The 16,252-nt window shown below is 50.4% G+C and overlaps 8 protein-coding genes across 8 annotated transcripts; 5 read left to right on the forward strand and 3 right to left on the reverse strand.

Annotated features, from left to right (window-relative positions):
- Window positions 1–408: 408 nt before the first annotated feature.
- Window positions 409–2,008, forward strand: M437DRAFT_36134 (uncharacterized protein; the record flags this gene model as incomplete). Its single annotated transcript, XM_041019388.1, has 3 exons — window positions 409–543; window positions 598–769; window positions 822–2,008. Coding segments are annotated over 3 exons (1,494 nt in total), but the record flags the coding sequence as incomplete, so codon positions are not given.
- Window positions 2,009–3,240: 1,232 nt separating this feature from the next.
- On the reverse strand, window positions 3,241–4,624 carry M437DRAFT_71168 (N2227-domain-containing protein; the record flags this gene model as incomplete). The annotated part of the gene is made up of 2 exons (XM_041025633.1): window positions 3,241–4,390; window positions 4,515–4,624. The coding sequence occupies 2 exons, from the start codon at window positions 4,622–4,624 to the stop codon at window positions 3,241–3,243; spliced, it is 1,260 nt and encodes a 419-aa protein (XP_040884368.1).
- Window positions 4,625–4,835: 211 nt separating this feature from the next.
- On the forward strand, window positions 4,836–5,357 carry M437DRAFT_36148 (uncharacterized protein; the record flags this gene model as incomplete). The annotated part of the gene is made up of 2 exons (XM_041019389.1): window positions 4,836–5,063; window positions 5,121–5,357. 2 exons carry the CDS (start codon window positions 4,836–4,838, stop codon window positions 5,355–5,357), a joined length of 465 nt encoding a protein of 154 aa, XP_040884369.1.
- Window positions 5,358–5,738: 381 nt separating this feature from the next.
- M437DRAFT_38571 (exodeoxyribonuclease III) lies at window positions 5,739–6,890 on the reverse strand (the record flags this gene model as incomplete). Its single annotated transcript, XM_041019862.1, has 1 exon — window positions 5,739–6,890. One exon carries the CDS (start codon window positions 6,888–6,890, stop codon window positions 5,739–5,741), a length of 1,152 nt encoding a protein of 383 aa, XP_040884370.1.
- Window positions 6,891–7,273: 383 nt separating this feature from the next.
- On the forward strand, window positions 7,274–8,844 carry M437DRAFT_36179 (PLP-dependent transferase; the record flags this gene model as incomplete). Its single annotated transcript, XM_041019394.1, has 5 exons — window positions 7,274–7,586; window positions 7,638–7,984; window positions 8,031–8,489; window positions 8,540–8,618; window positions 8,675–8,844. 5 exons carry the CDS (start codon window positions 7,274–7,276, stop codon window positions 8,842–8,844), a joined length of 1,368 nt encoding a protein of 455 aa, XP_040884371.1.
- A 1,248-nt stretch (window positions 8,845–10,092) lies between these two features.
- Window positions 10,093–12,324, forward strand: M437DRAFT_37473 (dual specificity tyrosine-phosphorylation-regulated kinase 3; the record flags this gene model as incomplete). The annotated part of the gene is made up of 6 exons (XM_041019634.1): window positions 10,093–10,746; window positions 10,799–10,880; window positions 10,934–11,281; window positions 11,341–11,800; window positions 11,853–11,940; window positions 12,079–12,324. 6 exons carry the CDS (start codon window positions 10,093–10,095, stop codon window positions 12,322–12,324), a joined length of 1,878 nt encoding a protein of 625 aa, XP_040884372.1.
- Window positions 12,325–13,343: 1,019 nt separating this feature from the next.
- M437DRAFT_38366 (C4-hydroxylase) lies at window positions 13,344–14,789 on the reverse strand (the record flags this gene model as incomplete). The annotated part of the gene is made up of 1 exon (XM_041019822.1): window positions 13,344–14,789. The coding sequence occupies one exon, from the start codon at window positions 14,787–14,789 to the stop codon at window positions 13,344–13,346; it is 1,446 nt and encodes a 481-aa protein (XP_040884373.1).
- A 606-nt stretch (window positions 14,790–15,395) lies between these two features.
- M437DRAFT_35803 (uncharacterized protein) lies at window positions 15,396–16,214 on the forward strand (the record flags this gene model as incomplete). Its single annotated transcript, XM_041019323.1, has 2 exons — window positions 15,396–15,991; window positions 16,043–16,214. The coding sequence occupies 2 exons, from the start codon at window positions 15,396–15,398 to the stop codon at window positions 16,212–16,214; spliced, it is 768 nt and encodes a 255-aa protein (XP_040884374.1).
- Between the last annotated feature and the right edge of the window lie 38 nt (window positions 16,215–16,252).

Raw genomic sequence — 16,252 nt, forward strand, 5'->3', positions numbered from 1 at the left:
CTCGAACCCTCACATCAGCAACGGGTCTGTCCTTGCTGTACCCTTCAACCCATCGTGTTCGCCATCGCTATGGATCGCACCGGCTCGTCCGCAATCCCCGGATATCACGTTTACATCTGACCTCTCGCACTGCTCGGTCACCAACGACCCCGTCATAGGCGCTCTATGTTGAGCGCCATCCTCTAACATGGAATCCACCGGCGACCAGGCTCTTGCGTATGCACTCGGCTCCCTGACTTCCGCTGATCCACCACTTACACCCTTCTCAGCAACGCCATCGCTCTCGACCAAGAATTTGCACAGACGCTGCAGCCCGCCGATTCTTCTCTGGACCGTGTCTTCCTTGTCCTGCAGCAGTGAGTCAGACATAGCCTGCACATTCGTGTCGCCATCTTCTCATAGCAAGCCCGACACAGATACCGCACTGCCGCCGCACATGCTCTTGCCAGTGACTTTTTGTCCTCGCGCGCTGCCGACCTCGAGACACGCCTCTGGAATGCGCACAATCGTCTGAATGTTCGCTTGCGCAAACAACTCAGCAAGGTCAGTCTCGGATACCTACCGACAAGATTGGCTCCTGCTCACTTTCCACATCAGCTACGTAAGGAACGCTCCAGCAAGCCAGTTGAATACCGCAAATTCATCAAGCTATATCTTGAATTCCTCAAGGACAGTCAGCGCTATTACAGAGATTACATCCAGAAGTTGAATGCTAGATTCGGTGGCATACAAGATCTGGAGCGCATAGCTCGCCAGGTTCGATCAGATCGTACAACTCACCTACCTTCATATGTTGGTTACACAAAGACTAATCTTTGTAGCTGTGCCGAAGCCTTCCAGGAAATACGTGTCTCCGCAAGTTCAAGCCGCCGTCACTCTGTCCTGCCACCAAACCCTGATCTATCTTGGCGATTTGTTCCGCTACCGTGCTGCCGAGAGACTCGACAAGGAGCCTGACTGGGGACCGGCTATTGGTTACTATGCCCTTGCTGCCTCATTGCGACCCGAATCTGGACTCGCTTTCCACCAACAGTCCGTCGTTGCTTTTGAACAGGGCGACTTTCTCCGCTCAACATATTATCTCTACCGCTCCATCAACGTCGACGAACCCCACCCCAACGCCATTCCTAATTTGGAACTGCAGTTTAAGAAAATAACCACTGGATGGCAGAAAGGCGATCTGGTGCCCAAAAACTCTCCTCAGGACCCGGTTGCTTCGCGCAACGCTCTTATATCCTGGTTCATTCGCTTCCACAGCCTTAGTTACAACGGCGAGCAATTTGCTGGATACGATGAGCTCGAACGTGAAGTCTTGAGCCGCACTCTCAGTGAGATGAAAGCGCGTACCCTAGACGGCATCCTGTCTAAGATGACGTTGATCAATTTTTGCGCCCAGGCTACTGCTGGCAATCAGTTCGAGAGCAAGCCTGACCAACACAAATTCATGCACTCCTACTTTTTCTTTCTGCGTTTGAATGTGAAATTTTTCACAGCAATCTTGGATGTTTACTACACCGACCTCGAGAAGCACCTCCAGGAGCACACCAAAACTTCAAATCTTGTCGATAAGCTTACAGACTTGGCACGTCACATCTTGCCTGCTTTGCGTCTCTACAGCACTTGGTTGTTGAGTAATGCTCATATTGTTGCGGCACGCGTTGGCGACGAGTCATTCCAAACAGCCATGGACCACTTTTGGCACATTTACGCCAAAACACTATCTGTCATGGCATTCAGTTTCTCATTCCGCGAGCTCGATGAGATCCCGTACCAGCTTGAGGAGGATGTCGATGCCTTTGGTCTCAAGCCCCTGAATTCAGATCGGTCGCGCAAAGTCTGGCTCGACGACGCAACTGGACAACCCAAGGCTAAATTCTCGGATGAAACCACCAAACGTCTTGATACTAACCAAGAAATGCTGGGGAGGGTCCGTGAACTTCTTTTCGACGCCTTACTACTCGCCGTGGACAAAGTTCGTATCACATTTGTGACATCTGATCCGTCTTAGACTAACCACTGATGCAGGATGTACCCATTACCTTTGACGGGTCGCACTTCATTCACCAGGATCCCAGTATGACAGATGGTAATTCAGTCAACCCTATCCCTGAGGTTACTGTAGCTCGTCAAGCAACACGTAATACCCCGACGATTGCGACCCCACAAGAACCTGCTGCGCAAGGAAAACCATCTCCAACCATCGAACGTCCTGTTCCTAGTACTGCTACCACAAAGCCGCTCAATCGAGAGGCACAACTCAGTCAGATGGTTGATGATCTGGTCGGGCCTGACGAAGATGACATTGTTCCTCCAGGCTTGCCTGTAAAGTCTTCCGTATCGGCAAAAGAGTCTTTCAATGACCCCGGACACAAGAGCAATGCTGTCCTGAGAGGAATTTCGCCGCGTGGTTACCAGGCTGTGAGAACGCCTGAACTGCGAACTGAAGCATGGCAGCTACCTCTGAGTCCAACCGGCCTGCCCTCACAACGTTTAAATTCAGTCTCTAACATCTGGAATGATGCACCTATACGAGAGACAAGTCCTGTCACTCCATTCGAACGCGCACCTCCAGGACTGCCAACCTCAACTGGTGTCAGACGTTCAAACGCTCACTCTCGCGTCAACTCGACCAACTCTATCCGAAGTCCTCTTCCACAGCCAGATGGACTGTCTTCTTTCGAGCCGACTCCAAATCCATATAACAGTATTGGCGTTCGCGGAGACCGTTACCAAAGCTTTTCTGGACACTACACAGGCATGCAAAGCCCTCTTCTGTTTGGAGCAGGTGTGTCGCCCTGGAGTACCGGACCTAGGAAGTCAGTTCCTAATCTCACACCACCCAATGGCCAAGGTGGCTGAGAGCGTGAGAGTATTGCCTCAACAAGGCATACAAGTGAAAGACCAGAGCACCTCCCGCACCAGAGCCATCAAGCAAGCTTCGACAAGCTCAAGAATTGTCAGCGAAAGCACAAACCAACCATGAGTGCTGCAAATTTGAGCGTGATGCTGCGCACCCTACAGCTGTTCAAGAGCAATGCACTAAGAATCGGGCCACTCGTATAGCAATGGGACGGATCGAAGTTGGAACACGGCGGCTACTGAAGGAAGTCGGGCAATCAGTGAGAAGAGAGCGTGGCGTCTCATGTATCGTCAGCATTATCTTCAATGACTCGCTTTTGCAGCTTGTTGCCACAGTGTCAAAGCTGTAGAGATGACAAGAAATTACGAGCATCGTGCTATTCAAATCAATTGTTTCCTAGCCATCCAAAAGCTGGGCTTGTACATGTTTTGCAACATACTCCGTGGGTCTTGAATGTACCCAGCTTCGCCAACAACCAACTCGTGTTCGACAATGTCGAAACCAAAATGCTCGACCAACTTGACGACCTCTTCATCTGCGAGCTCGAAAGAACCCGATTCGCCGATGCCTCGGTTTCTGTCTTGGCTTTCTCTGCCTGCCTCTGATTGAGATGAGGACGTTGATGAGGTTTTCTTCTCGGGCGTACCGCCTTCAAAATGCCAGAGTAGAGGTCCGAGATTGATCCAGACGCCCCCAGGCTTGAGGCAGTGTTTGACGGTCTCGATGTAGGCGATGAGGTTAGGTGCCGTATCGATGAAAAAGCATGTAGTGACTGCGTCAAAAGCAGCTTCGTATCGTGGCTCTTTGTACAAGACGCAGAAGTCGCCCGAAGACATTGACATTCGTTGGTAAGCATGTAGATCAGCATTCAGCTCCTTGTAGCTCCTGTCCAGCTCTTCAGACGGCCATACGTCAGGAACTTGTACCTCTTGAAGTTGGTGAGAGCGGCGCGTATGGTTTGAGAACCCCAAAGCCCAAGGGTATACGGCGTGTGATCTCGGACCTGAAGTATAGTTGAGTATCCAATTGCTGACCAGAAGTTGATGATACGAGATTTCGTTCCCTTCCATGGCATAGCCTGCATTGCAAATCTCGAAAGCCAGACGTCCTAGCCCAGCACCTGGGACTAGTACGCTCACATGAGAGCGCTTGGCCGGACTGATGTCTTTGAAAGCCCTGTTGAGGCCGGCCAAGATGGGCCCACAGCATGCTTCTCGTTCGGGATCACCTTCAGCGGCCCAATCGCGGTACAGTTGGCGAATAGTCGAGCGAACTTTGTCCATGTCTTGCGAGGTGGCTGCTCCATGCCACTCGGTTGATTCAGGGTCTATACCGTACATATTAAGACCCAAAGCAAGGACGATTTCGGCTATATCGGCGTTCACATCGATCGCTGCATCCACGGCGTCCAAAGTCTTGGGCAGACTGAATGGCTCAGAAGCCAGTAATTCCATATGAGCCAAAGGAAGTGAATAGAAAGATTGGCGTCGTAGATGGGTGATATTATAATGAGCAGCCTGGCGGTATTGTCTGGGATTGAGTTCAGAATGCATTCTTCCTCTGAGTTTTGGTCTTGGTTTCGATTTCCCTCACAAGTCTATAACGTTGAATCCGTATATTGTAAAAAGGAGAACAACGAAACATAATCACATACCGGAACGAATCAAGGGCAGCAAATAGAACCCTTCTTTCTTCTGGATCAGAAAGCGGATCGATCTCTGAGCCCTCTTCTTCCTCTGCCACGTCCTGGCAATGTACCAACATTTCTTCATCCATGCCGTCCATACTAGTGCTTAATCTACGCAACCAGGACCGTAGACAAGAACTCTGGGATACATCAGTGTAGAGTTTATATGACCGTTGCCGAAAAGAATGGAGACGATCAGCAAACAAAGCAAACATGAGCATCATGACCAAGAAGGATAGATGTAGTCTTCCACCTGTTGCACCACAAATAAACACATTGATGGCAAACATGGCCACCGAAGCAAGCAGACCGCTCACCAACGGCACTGGTCCAGAGTCCAAAATGTCGGAACCGATTCAATTCTCTATGCCCTTACCAAACGCACCTGGAAGCCGCATTCACACACACCTGACTATCCTGGCAACGTCCATTCTTCTCTTCTGCACCAGCACCACAGCCGAGTATTCTTCTTCTGCCGTACCCCCGCTCGGTAGTTTCGTATATGCCATGCCTGACGTGCGTATTTTTGAAACACCTTGTTCAGCCTCCACATACACTGACGCCAAAGCACAGCGCTACAACCCTTCGGCACCACTCAGCACACCTCTGTACACGCTCCCATCAAGCCTAGATTTTGCCGATCGACTTGCCAAAACATTGGCCAGAAGGACGAACCTGCCGGTACAGGTCGGCAGCTCGGTCAATTTCTCGTCGGCTGGAAATGGTGGCAGTGTCGAAGAGGAGATGGAAGCCTTTAGACAACTGGTCACTGTCGTACTGAGGGAAGTGGAAAAGGCAAGAGCTGGATGAACAACCAGACCGCAAAAACATCACTGCATGAAAATATGCCAACATGGTCGTCGAGTACGATAACGCTACTGAGCACGAGTGACACGGTGGACTACAGTGACACTGCCGATCTGGCACGATGACTTCGAGATTGCGCCTTCGTATTGATCGCAGACAACTATGCGACCGGAGACATTAGGTGACCAACATAATTACCAACACACAACGCTTCGTTCATTCTTTTGAACGTGATTTCCGCACGGGAATCAGAGCAAGTTGACAGAAGTGGTAGCTGCGACGAGCAGAACTCGGAGAACAGACATGGAGCAGACAACGCAGGCGTGGTCAACGAGTCTCAATCAAAGTGGAGCTTTGATTTGTGATACAAGATGGTCATTCTCTTCAAGCTGTACTAGTGGTTTCCTTGAGTTCGAAAGTCGCAAACAAAGGAACATGATCGCTGGGCCCTCTTTCCTTTTCCGTGGCGCAGATACCTGCATCAACAAGCTTCTTCTCTAGAAATTTGGAACATATAATTAAATCAACCCTGTCACAACTGCTTCCAAACTGCCTTCCGCGAGGATAATATGTATATCCCCTCTTATCTCCATGAATGTGTCTGTAGGTATCAATCGCCTTGAGCCCTTCGTCGGCATCAAAGAACTTCTTGTTGAAGTCTGCACGGTTGACGACGTGCTGTTGAGGAGATGTGCGCAGATTCGGATGGCCGTCCAGATAGGAACGAGCGATGTTCAAATCGCCGGCGAGTATCACGCTAAAACCATGGGCTTCGAGTGACTTGGCCTCGTTGAGCATATGTCTGTGCACGGCTAGCTTCCTGTCATGCCTGGTGCCTATTACTGCTCCCGTTTTGCTGTCCTTGTATGGGTTGTCGGTGCCATTGACGGCATAGATGTTCCAGATGCTCAGTTTAGGTTCCTCTATCTCAACAATCTGAAAGCGACCTTCTAAATCCCAATCCACACTTCGAATGACGGGTTGATACTTGGCGACGAAACTTTTGCGAAGGATAGTGCATACACCATATACTTTCCTACCGAACCCACGGGCGTTATGAGGATCGGTGGGCAGACAGAAGTGGGCTTCATAGTCAGGCTCGCCTTCTTTGGTACTTCTGACAGCTTGTCGAACCGCCGATTTAGTCGCCTCGTCACTCGGGTTGATTTTTACTTCTTGGAGGCAAAGTATTGTAGGCCAGGAATGCCGCCGTAGGAAATCCCGAAGGGATGCTGCCGTGGTAGCTTCTGTGTTTTGTTGTTTGGACGATGGCTTCTTGGATTGAAAGAATGAGGTTATCGACTTTTGCACGAATGGCTGGATTCCATTGATGTTCCACGAGTACACGCAGATCCGATCCTCGTTTGGAGTATTTCTGGGTAAAGTGGCGGGCTCAGGTTTGTTGTCTCCTAGACGCTGTCTCTTGAGAGGTGGCGGGCTGATACTCATATTACAGAGCTGTGTCCTGAAAGCTACAGTAGTGATGTTCGAGCCTATACGTCGGGCTATATTGGATGGGCAAGTGATAGAAAGCATTTGGGAGCAGTGTGCTTGTTGAAGTTGGAGAGCAACTGGTGGTCGGCCGTTCTTTCACATCTCTTTGTCAATTACGTCGCCCACCAGCTACACCAATCAATTCTTCAATGCAGAGGTAGTCCGGCATCTTCGCACAAGCTTGTCATTCCCTGACTTACCTTACACCTACCAACGAAATCTTATGAAAGAATGTTGCGTTTCATGACTTTACGCATAAGGTAAAAGTAGCGACTATGGCTTGTCCGAAGTGATAAGAACACTTGTCCGCCCCGCCGTTTGTATTTCCCGTCCCTTTTGAGTTTGCCGATACATAGATAGATAAACCATTCGACGCTGCACTTTCATGAACTACAAGCCAACTCGTACAATTCATTATATCAAGCATGACTACGATTGAATCAAAGAGCGCCGTGTTTCATAGAAGTCTTCATACGGACCCCATCTCAATCGTCGGAGCTAGTGGAAACTATCTGTATCTGGCCGATGGCGGAAAACTGCTTGATGCCACAGGAGGTGCGGCTGTATCATGTCTGGGTCATGGACATCAGCGTGTGAAAGAAGCCATCATCAGCCAATTGGATGTCGTCTCGTACGTACATTCGGCCACATTCGCTACAGAAGCCGCAGAATTGCTTGCAAAAGAACTCGTCGAGTCAACGGGAGGTGAAATGTCGAAAGCGTATATCGTCAGTTCTGGTAAGGCATAGTATTGAAGCCATATATCATCACAAAACCAACAAATCGCAGGTTCCGAAGCAATGGAGGCAGCCTTGAAACTTGCGAGACAACATTATCTCGAGTCTAAACCTCCACAGCCACAGAGAACCAAGTTCATCGCTAGACACGAGTCTTATCATGGGACAACCTTGGGAGCGCTGTCAATCAGCGGCCATAAAGCACGCCGTGCACCCTATGAGCCTATGCTGATTCCTAACATGAGCAGAGTGTCTGCCTGCAATGCCTATCGTGGCATGAAAGAGAGTGAGACAGAGACAGAATATGTGGATAGGCTGGCGAAGGAACTGGATGACGAGTTCCAGCGCCTTGGTCCGGAAACCGTATGTGCATTTGTAGCCGAGCCAGTAGTTGGTGCTGTAAGTGTGTCATCCTATATCTTCTATACATACTGACAGAGCAAAGGCTTTAGGTTGCGTTCCTGCAGTCAAGGGATATTTTCAGGCAGTACGCGCTATCTGCGACAAGTACGGGGCACTCTTGATCCTCGACGAAGTAATGTGTGGTATGGGTCGTACAGGCACAATGCACGCTTGGCAGTCGCCCTTGATCGGCGTCGTTCCAGATATACAGACCATTGGAAAAGGGCTAGGTGGCGGGTATGCACCTATAGCAGGTGTTCTGATTAGCCGCAAGGTCACCGACACGCTCTTCAAAGGCACTGGCGCGTTTACTCATGGACAGACATACCAAGGTCACCCTGTCAGTTGTCGAGCGGCGCTGGAAGTACTCAGAACTCTTCAAGACGAAAAGTTAGTACAGAATGCGGCTGCCATGGGCGAGAAGCTAGAGGAGCTGCTGAAGCGGGTTGTCCTACCGCTGCCCCATGTTGGTGATGTACGAGGAAAGGGGCTCTTCTGGGGAGTAAGTGTTTTCTGAGGCAAAGGTCAATGCAATGCTAACGACAGGAACAGATTGAGTTCGTCAAGGACAAAACAACAAAGGAACCATTTGATCCAAAAGACAATGTCGCAATGAACATCCACGAGAAAGGTGAGGCCATGAGACTGGTCGTCCAGGTCATTTGCAGAGATGCTGACTGAATGCAGGTTTAAGTTGTCCACACAACATCACACTCTATCCTGGAACTGGTACGGCTGACGGAAAAATTGGAGACCATATTCTCCTTGCTCCTGCGTACAACGTGACGGCGGAAGTGATCGAATTGATTGTGCAGAAAACGGCAAAAGTGATTGAGGAGTATTTTTCAAAAGCGTAGAGACTAGATGTCATGTCCTGTCTTTCTCGAGTCGCATGCACGTCTACGGGGCTTGTTGCGAAAAGATGTAGATCGGCTTCTTCGACCACGAAGACTTGTTAGAATAGAACGGCAGTATTACCTTATCCATGGAGAACCCCCTTTTCCAAACGAGTTCTGTGGACACATGTCTAGAATCAGATGTACTCGTGCGTTCTCGAGACTCACAATCTTGCTACACATGACTGTGAAAAGGTAATGATATTGGACGCAGGGTGGTGCTGATTGTACAGTAAGTCTGAGTAGAAAGAGTTTACGAGGCAAAGCGAAGCACTGAATCAGCGTGGAGAAGCCCAGACTTCAGCTTGGTGAGTGTTCTGCGGTTCTCACCTTGTACACACTCAACTCATCCGAAATGTAATGTAGTAGGCGGATAACATGGAGGATTTGTAGATGTATATTCTTGGGTGGCTTGCGGAGAGAGTTGAGCCAAAATGGACAATAAAGGTGACGAAGGTTGACCGTACAGCGCCACTACGGCAGGAAAAGCCAATTGGGTGAGACAATCAACAGATGGGGTCAAAGGGTCAGAATGGTTTCGGAAGACGCGTCGGAATTGAGCGACATGTTGTACGAGGAAGGATGTAATAAGAGGAGAAGAGTGGATCAGAATCTAGAGTGAAAGGATATCGAGGTAGAGGCGTGTAGTGTTGGGTGGATTGGAAAGAAGCCGAATGTCTTGTCCTGTTCAGATGAAGATGCGGAGAGTGCCAGAATGACGAAGCACAGAGTGAAGGAGCAGCTCGTCGTCCATGGGCCGCAGTGTCTCGCACGCTTTATCGTCCAGCCCTCTGGCACACATTTCCAGCTTCTGCTTTTTTCATCCCTCGACCAGCACGACGACTTCGACTCTGCCACGGTCGCAGGCCCGTTGCTCGATCACGCCGCCTTCTTCACCCACAGCCGCAGTTAAGCCGTTTGTTCTGTGCGAGTGAGGTCTCTACACGACTCTTTCTGTCCATTGCACAGGCTGTCCTGCAGACGCTCGTTTGTCGAATGAGCCGGCCGCTTTCTCCGAACCCACCTCGCTGCCCCAGAATCGTCCGTGTCGAGTGGGCCGAGTCTCAGTGATATCTGCCTCGCTCTCTGCACCGTGCCGACGACGACATCGACCACGACCACCAAGCCCGTGATAACATGTCGACTCCTCAAACCGCTACTGCTACCCTTGCCTCGAATCCTTACCAATCTCATCAGTATCTACCAGCCATGACCGATTACTCGTATCCCCCACAACCATACGCCAACGGCTATCCTCCACCATCACGGACTGCCACGACTAATACCACTACAACTACTGCTGCTGCACCTTATCCCCCGACGAACTCAACTGCCGCCTCTTCTTCAAATGGCACTACTGGCAAGAGATCGAGAAACCAACCCGTCGATTGGAACGAATTCTTTGGCGGCAAGCCTCCCAAGGAAATCATAGTCATTGATGATGATGATGATAATGACGACGAAGCGCCCGCTGCCAACCAGACATACCAGAACCCCGCCGCATCCGCCAGCACAACTCAGCAGCACACGGACAAGCGCCGAAAGACAACAAACTACGATCCCGTCTACCACCACGCCGAATACTCCAATACCCACACGCCTTACTATGACGCTGCCTCGACCGACCAGAACACTACATCCTACAAGACGTCCGCTGCCACATCCTTAGCCTCGCAGCCCAGTGCGAGTGCCTATGCCGAAGATGCTGCCACCGGCCAGAAACGCAAGAGGACCACTCGTCAGGCTGCTGCCGACCAAAAGAAGCGCGAAGTCAACACTCGTCCCGATCCCTTCGCCGAATATGTTCCTCCGCCCAAGCCACCGCTCAAGGCCAAGGATGTCTTTGTGCCCCTGGTACCAGATGTACGTTTACTCAATGCCTGTCCCAGTGCTTCATCTGCTGACGCACGTATAGAGAACAGCAAAGCGTGATCAAAAGGTTGACGATGACGATGGTCATTACATTGTTCATGACCACGCTGACCTCACCGAACGATGTAAGTTGACGCTGCCCAGCAAGCCTTGAGCGGTATTGACTCTTTCTCAACAGACTCGATTGTGAAACTGCTCGGCCAAGGCACGTTTGGCAAAGTGGTACAAGCATACGACCGCAGGAGAAATGCCGACGTGGCCATCAAGATCATTCGATCTGTGCAGAAATACCGCGATGCTAGTCGCATCGAGTTGAGGGTCTTGTCGACTTTGGCCTGCAATGACAAGCACAACCGCAACAAGTGCATTCACCTGCGAGACACGTTTGACTTCCGCAACCACATCTGCATCGTCACCGACCTCTTGGGCCAGAGCGTCTTTGACTTCCTCAAGAGCAACACCTTCGTCCCATTTCCCAGCACTCACATTCAGCAATTTGCTCGCCAGCTTTTTACGAGCGTCGCCTGTAAGCTTGTCCCAATCAGCACCTCGCCCTGTCCTTCGGCTTCTAACCCTTGTGTACAGTCCTGCACGATCTGAATCTGATCCACACCGATCTCAAGCCCGAAAACATTCTTCTTGTACAGAACCACTACCAAACCTTCACATATAACCGCAACATCCCCTCGTCGTCAAACACGAATCCTCGCTCGGCAAAGTTCCGCAGGGTACTGCTGGATCCCGAGATTCGACTCATCGACTTTGGCTCAGCTACCTTTGACGACGAATACCACTCATCTGTTGTCTCGACTCGACACTACCGTGCTCCAGAAATCATACTCAACCTTGGATGGAGCTTCCCTTGCGACATCTGGAGCATAGGTTGTATTCTTGTCGAGTTCTTCACTGGCGACGCCTTGTTCCAGACGCACGATAACTTGGAGCATCTGGCAATGATGGAGGCCGTGTGCAATACTCCTATTGATAAAGCACTTGTCCGTCAAGTCACTTCTGGCCGTGGCAGCAACAAGAACTCTGCTGCAGCGTATGTCTTTCACCGCACATTCCACCTGCGACATCTACTGATTATCTTCAAGCTACTTCAGACGTCAACAACTCGATTACCCTCAGAGCGACACTCCTCGCTCATCACGCAAGTTTGTCAAGGCGATGAAACCTCTTCACGTAAGACCTCCCGTCCTTTCCAGACTCGAGAATTTCCCCTGCCCTCCTGTCCCTTCATCCGGTCCAGCTGCTCCTCGGGTAGCTCGTCCAGCCAGTCTCGACCAAAATCAATATGCACCATACTTATACACTCTCCAGGAAATCATCCCAGCCCACAACGAGTTCAACCGGAAGTTCCTCGATCTGCTCAAAAAGATCTTTGTCTATGATCCAAAGAAGCGTATCACAGCACACCAAGCTCTGCAGCATGATTGGTTCAAGGAACACTACGAAGATGACGGCACCGAAGCTGAAAAGATCAAGATTGAGAGGCAACGTGCCGCTCGTGCGGAAGCTCAGCGAAGTCAACAGCACGATTCACAAGTTGGCCAGCTCGGCCGGTGATACTGTACAGACACGACGCAAATTTTGGATCAAGAACATTTCGAGCACAAGCATCCTGGGAGGAAGGAGTTTTCTGGAAAGACGTAGCGATGACTGAGATCGTCGCCTTAGTGATTCAAGGGAGGTGAATGGAGTTTTCTTTGACAAGCCATCGAGTTATTACAGTTCTTCTCAACAAAGGTCACGATAACACACGAACGGGGGAGGTTGCATGCATTGGGCAAGGCCAGGAGGTTTTATTTGTTATTTTCCTTTTCCTCTGTCCTTACCAACCAGCGGCTGCTCGCCTGCTGTAGCCCTTTGTGGGCTTGTCTCTTTTCCCTTTTTCTGCCTTTTGTGGCAAGGGGAGGTCTTTCATAGAACCTGGCGAGAGCCAGAATGGTTCGGATCTTCCGCGATGGGAGGAAATAATGTCCTCTTTTTTCTTCTCCTTCTATTCTTCTCATACCCTTTTCGACTCACGTTGCTCTCATGTTCGATAACTTTGATGAACCACGAAACAAATCTCCTTATTGTTGGCCATCTTCAGCAGAACATTGGCACTGCACAGGAAATCCCTGTTCTGAGAATCCGCGACTAATCTTGAAGTGTGCAGCAAAGACGATCTGTGAGTGAATAGACAAGCGGATGGTGCGCATCAGAATATCGTATCGAGAGTACACAAGACACAGATTTGGATTGAGAAATCATTGGTGTTTATTGACTGAACAAGTCTCTGCTTCATTTCAATACGGTAGACGCCACAATTTCTGTCCTGTCTCAACGCCATGATATCCAACATGGGGATACGAAAAGAAAAAAAAAAAAGTCCCTAAGCTTATTTTACACGAAAGTTTCGAAAGTAATGAAAAGAAGAACATTCAGAACTTGATGCCAGCGAGACGCATCGAGGTAGAAAAGAAGTGGCAGGTAAAATGATTGCCTCATGGGAATGATGAAATGATGGTGAAAGAAGGGTATAATAAACATTAGGAAGAATGTGGAAATGGCGCTGAACAGCATGAATAAAGAATTGCTGTTCATCTGCTGCTCTCAATAAGCACACCACTCGCCTTTCCATGCAGGCTGGTGTTGACTCTATCTCTCAGACCCTTGAGTGGTGCTGATGATGCCTGTGACACAGTCTTCTTCCTGGGGCTGCGGCGCAGGACACGCTGTGCCTCGCGCTCCTCAGCAGCTTCCTCAAGAAGAACCTGGACACCACCACCAGACTGGTCGTCCAAAATCTGCTGTCTGGAGCCAAGAGCTTGCAGGGCTGCTTTGCCCTCTGGAATGCTAGGATCGAGCTGTGCTTGTGATTGTTTCGCTAGAGTGCTAGCATTCTTTTCTTCGGACTCGTAGGGTGAGGGCTCGGCGTCAAGACTCTGAGATGGTCTGGAATGAGAGATGTTGTCCTGGTCGAGCTTCTTCTGCGCAGCGATTCTTGATCTTTCATAGCGAGCGGAGACGTCACCGCCAACCCACTTAGTGCCGAGAAGACCGTCCCAGAAAGTGAAGAATGGCTGGCTGAAGTTGGTCTTGATACCCCAGCTCTGGTGATGGATGTCGTGGTAGCCAGCATTGTTGCTAGTGATATGCTGGAGTGGGTCCCAAGGAAGGGCGTATCCACAGTGGTCATCGACAGTCTTGATGGTGCTGCAGGTGAAGAACCACATGGATTGTCTGCAAGTCATACCAGCGAGCATGTAGGCAATACCGGTACCCAAGGTATCAAGAAGGAAGCCCTCGAAGGGGTGGTTGTAGAGAGCACCATAAGCGTAAGGGACGTAAAGGCGGTGGTGACGGGAGTGGAAAGTTGTGTAGAGCCATTTGTTCATGTGCATGGCTCTGTGCCAGAAGTACTGCCATGTATCGACAACGAGGACGGCAAAGGTGAATTGCAAGGCAGGAATGCCGATCCAGTAGATGGCCTTGGCGAGTGTGAGCTCCCACGAAGCAAATGCCGGGACGAGGTCGCCAGAAGCAGCCTGCTGATAAAGGTTGTAGCTACCACCCTTCAAGACAGCAGAGAGAATTGGGTGTGCAACAGCTTGCCTAGATGCAATTGAGTTGGCGTCGAGGCCAGTAAAAGCAAGGACGGTGGGGATAGCACGCTGGGCAATGCGAATTCTCTGAGCCCAAACGGCAACATTGTAGTCATCCTGGCCGACGGTAGCCTCGGGCTCAATGATGGTTATGGCAAGACCAACGACTGTCTGAATGACCTGCTGGATGATAACGTCACGGAAGACATCCCATCGTGAGACGTGGTTGCGCTTGAGAACCTCTGCGGGAGTGTGCAATCGGTACTGAGGGAACAAGTCGTACTCGTCGATGAAGTGGAAGATGAAGGAAACAATCCAGTAGGCAGCGACAGGAAGGATCAGGGCCAGATAGAGGTCGGGAAGCCAAGAGATCAGAGGTTGTAGAGGAGTCAAGGTGTATGTGGGAAGAGGAGGGAGAGACAGGGCGGTGGCATTGAACATGGCGGACTGCATTGTGGTGGTGCTTGTTGTGGCCGCGAAGCCGGCACGCGAGTTGAAGAAGCTGCGATCCGTGAAGCTCGCTTTGTTGTGGCTTTTCGAGATTGGAAGATAGGGACGACCAAAACAGAGGCAATTGAGGCTGAGGGGCCGGTCGAGTCTGTGTCGATTTCAAGTGGTTGATAGGGACAGATTGTGGTCGGAAGGAAAAGAGTGAACAGCGGTGGATGAGGCAGAGGCAGAGGCAGGAAATGAGGCAGGCGGAAGGTATTTGATCGTCATTCGATTTCTCCTGTTGCTTCGGACTGATCTGTGCTCCGTCACCCGATTTCATGAAACGATTCAGACAATTCCTCGCCACCCCGCGAGCCGCCCGAAAGCCTCCTCCTTCCCGTCGCCTCCCGTTCCTCAATGCGCCCGAAAGCCGTCTTCTAGAATCCTGCCCGAAAAGGTATTTGTGCCCGCTGATCTATCAACATGATCGCACTATTGTTTGCCCGTCGTCATTGCGTTGTTGGTCGACTTATTGTCCTTGTGACAGTCGCGAATCTTTGTCTGTCTGTTCGACCATCGCCATATTGATCCCTACGAGCATCCTTGTTCTTGACCATGTCCTCTACTACGGCGTGTTGTATCTGTTCCTCGGTGCTGAACACGATAGACTCAAAGACCGAGAAGCCCACCATCGCTGCTCGCCACCTCACCTGTTGCTCGCGACCCGTCTGCCAACGGTGCATTGCAAACAACCCTCGCTACAACTCGTACTGCCCATATTGCCAGATCTCGACAGATCCACAATCAATACTTCCTCAGGGCCTACGTGACCCTCCGCCATATAATGATACCCAAGACTCCACTCTGCCACTACCAGAAAAGGATCACGATGCACCGCCTGCCTATTCCACTCACGCACCTTTGCAGCCTCCACCAGAGAAAACGCTCGAGAATGCCCCAGACGTGCTACATTTCTTGACACCTGCAGACACGGCTTTGTCGTTATCTCTTGCGTATAGCGTGCCCCTCCATGCCTTAAGGAAGGCCAACAATGTTTTTGCAGATCATCTCATACAAGGCCGGAGGACCATCATCATTCCTGGAGAGTACTACAAGGGTCCAAGCCTCAGTCCTAGGCCCGTTGAAGGTGAAGAAGAAGAGTTGCGCAAATCAAAACTACGCCGTTTCATGGTTACATGCAAAGTCTCCGAGTAAGTACTTTTTGTACCACAATGCGCTATTTGATCCTAATCATCTTGCAGGTACGATGTCGCACAGCTATATCTTGAGCAGCATGGCTACGAACTGGACGCCGCTGTCGAAGCCTACCAAGATGATGAGAAATGGGAGCGGGATCATCCTCTACAGGACAATGGCAAAGGCAAAATTAGTGCACGTACTGTGGGAAAGAGGCGTTTTGTTGGGTCAGCATAATCGCTAGAGCACCACGCGTTTATAGAACTACTATAATG

Source organism: Aureobasidium melanogenum (genome assembly GCF_000721775.1).
Source record: "Aureobasidium melanogenum CBS 110374 unplaced genomic scaffold scaffold_1, whole genome shotgun sequence".
NCBI lineage: Eukaryota > Fungi > Ascomycota > Dothideomycetes > Dothideales > Saccotheciaceae > Aureobasidium > Aureobasidium melanogenum.